Source organism: Mandrillus leucophaeus, unplaced genomic scaffold (genome assembly GCF_000951045.1).
Source record: "Mandrillus leucophaeus isolate KB7577 unplaced genomic scaffold, Mleu.le_1.0 Scaffold773, whole genome shotgun sequence".
NCBI classification, from domain to species: Eukaryota; Metazoa; Chordata; class Mammalia; order Primates; family Cercopithecidae; genus Mandrillus; species Mandrillus leucophaeus.
The window spans coordinates 987,686-989,252 of NW_012108397.1; the positions used below are offsets into that span (position 1 = coordinate 987,686).

The 1,567-nt window shown below is 50.8% G+C and overlaps 1 protein-coding gene across 1 annotated transcript in view; it reads left to right on the forward strand.

Moving 5' to 3' along the window:
- Nucleotides 1-450: 450 nt before the first annotated feature.
- The window catches only part of LOC105529613 (chymotrypsin-like elastase family member 2A), a gene marked incomplete at its 3' end in the record, with an annotated part of 41,633 nt that continues 40,516 nt past the window's right edge, over nucleotides 451-1,567 (forward strand). Inside the window, 1 exon segment of the mRNA XM_011966792.1 lies at nucleotides 451-507. Within this exon segment, the coding sequence (XP_011822182.1) occupies nucleotides 468-507 (40 nt within the window).

Below are 1,567 nucleotides of genomic sequence, written 5' to 3' on the forward strand. Positions count from 1 at the left end.
CAGGTGCCTTAGTCCCAGCTACACGGGGACTAAAGCACGAGAATCTCTTGAGCCCGGGAGGTGGAGGTTGTAGTGAGCTAAGACTGTGCCACTGCACTTCAGTGTGGGGGACAGAGCAAGGCTCCGTCTCCAAATAAATAAATAAATAAATAAATAAATAAATAAATAAATACTATAAGGTAGGGAGAGAGAACGAACACACACGTCAAGCAGAGTGGGGTGGGGGATGCCAAAAAGCACTGCAACTCAGAATTTTCTGTTTCAGGATATTTGGAAAATCCATACTTCTGAAAAAGCCCCATCTCCCGCCCGAATTAAACAGTAACCACCCAAGGTCGGGGAAAGGGCCTTATCAGAGCAGGTTTCTCTCCAAGGGGCGGTTTGGCCTTGACCAGGTGACTCACCTGCTCTTGCCTATAAGTGTGCCCAGCCCATCCTGAGGGTCAGCCAGTCCTGAGCATCCAACCATGTTGGGCATCACTGTCCTCGCTGCACTCTTGGCCTGTGGTAAGCGGTGGGGTGGGGCTGCAGCCAGCAGGCTGTGAGCTCGGGCTGGCCTCCAGGGCAAGGACAGGATGGGAGTAGGGGGCCTCTGCTCTCCAGGTAAGACACTTTGGGGTCTCCTGTGGGTTTGGATGCTACCAACCAGCTGTGTGTCAGGCAAGCCACAGCCTGCCTAGCAACTCTGTTTCCACATCTGCAGAACAGGGAAGATGATCTGACGTGTCCCCAGTTAGAAACGAGGTGTGGAAAGCCGCACACAAGGGGCAGGGACACGAGATGCCTCATCCTGGGTTCACCCCAGGGACCATCGGGACCTGCCTTTCCCGGCACCCTCTCTCCCTTGGGGATTCTCCATTCCATCATTTGGTGGCCTTTTCCAAGATTAGGAGCCCAGGGACTTGGCTTAAATGCCACATCTTCTCTGCAGGGCCTGGAAAAGTCATTTCACCTCTCTAGATCTCACTGGCTTTTTTAGCAAAGGAGAGCACTTAATGAAGAGTCCTTCCAGCTAACAACAACAACAACAGTAATAATAGCAGCTCCTGTTTTCTGTGTATTTACTATGTGCCAGGTGCTGTGCTGGGACCCTTACATGTAGGAGCCAATTCGATCCTCAAAACAACCTTAAGAGGTAGGGTCTATTGCCAGGTACGGTGGCTCACGCCTGTAATCCCAGCACTTTGGGAGGCCGAGGTGGGTGGATCACTTGAGATCAGGAGTTCCAGACCAGCCTGGCCAACATGGTGAAACCTCATCTCTACTAAAAATACAAAAAATACAAAAATTAGCCAGGCGTGGTGGCGGGCGCCTGTAATCCCAGCTACTCAGGAGGCTGAGGCAGGAGGATCACTTGAACCCAGGAGGAGGAGGTTGCAGTGAGCCAACATCGTGCCATCAAACTCCAGCCTGGGCAACAAGAGTGAAACTCCATCTCAAAAAAAAAAAAAGAAAAGAAAAAGAAAAAGAGGTAGGGTCTATTAATAGCCCCATTTTACAGATGAGGACATCAAGGTTCAGTGCAACTTAGTATCTTGCCTGACATCACATGGCAGGTTAGTGGAAG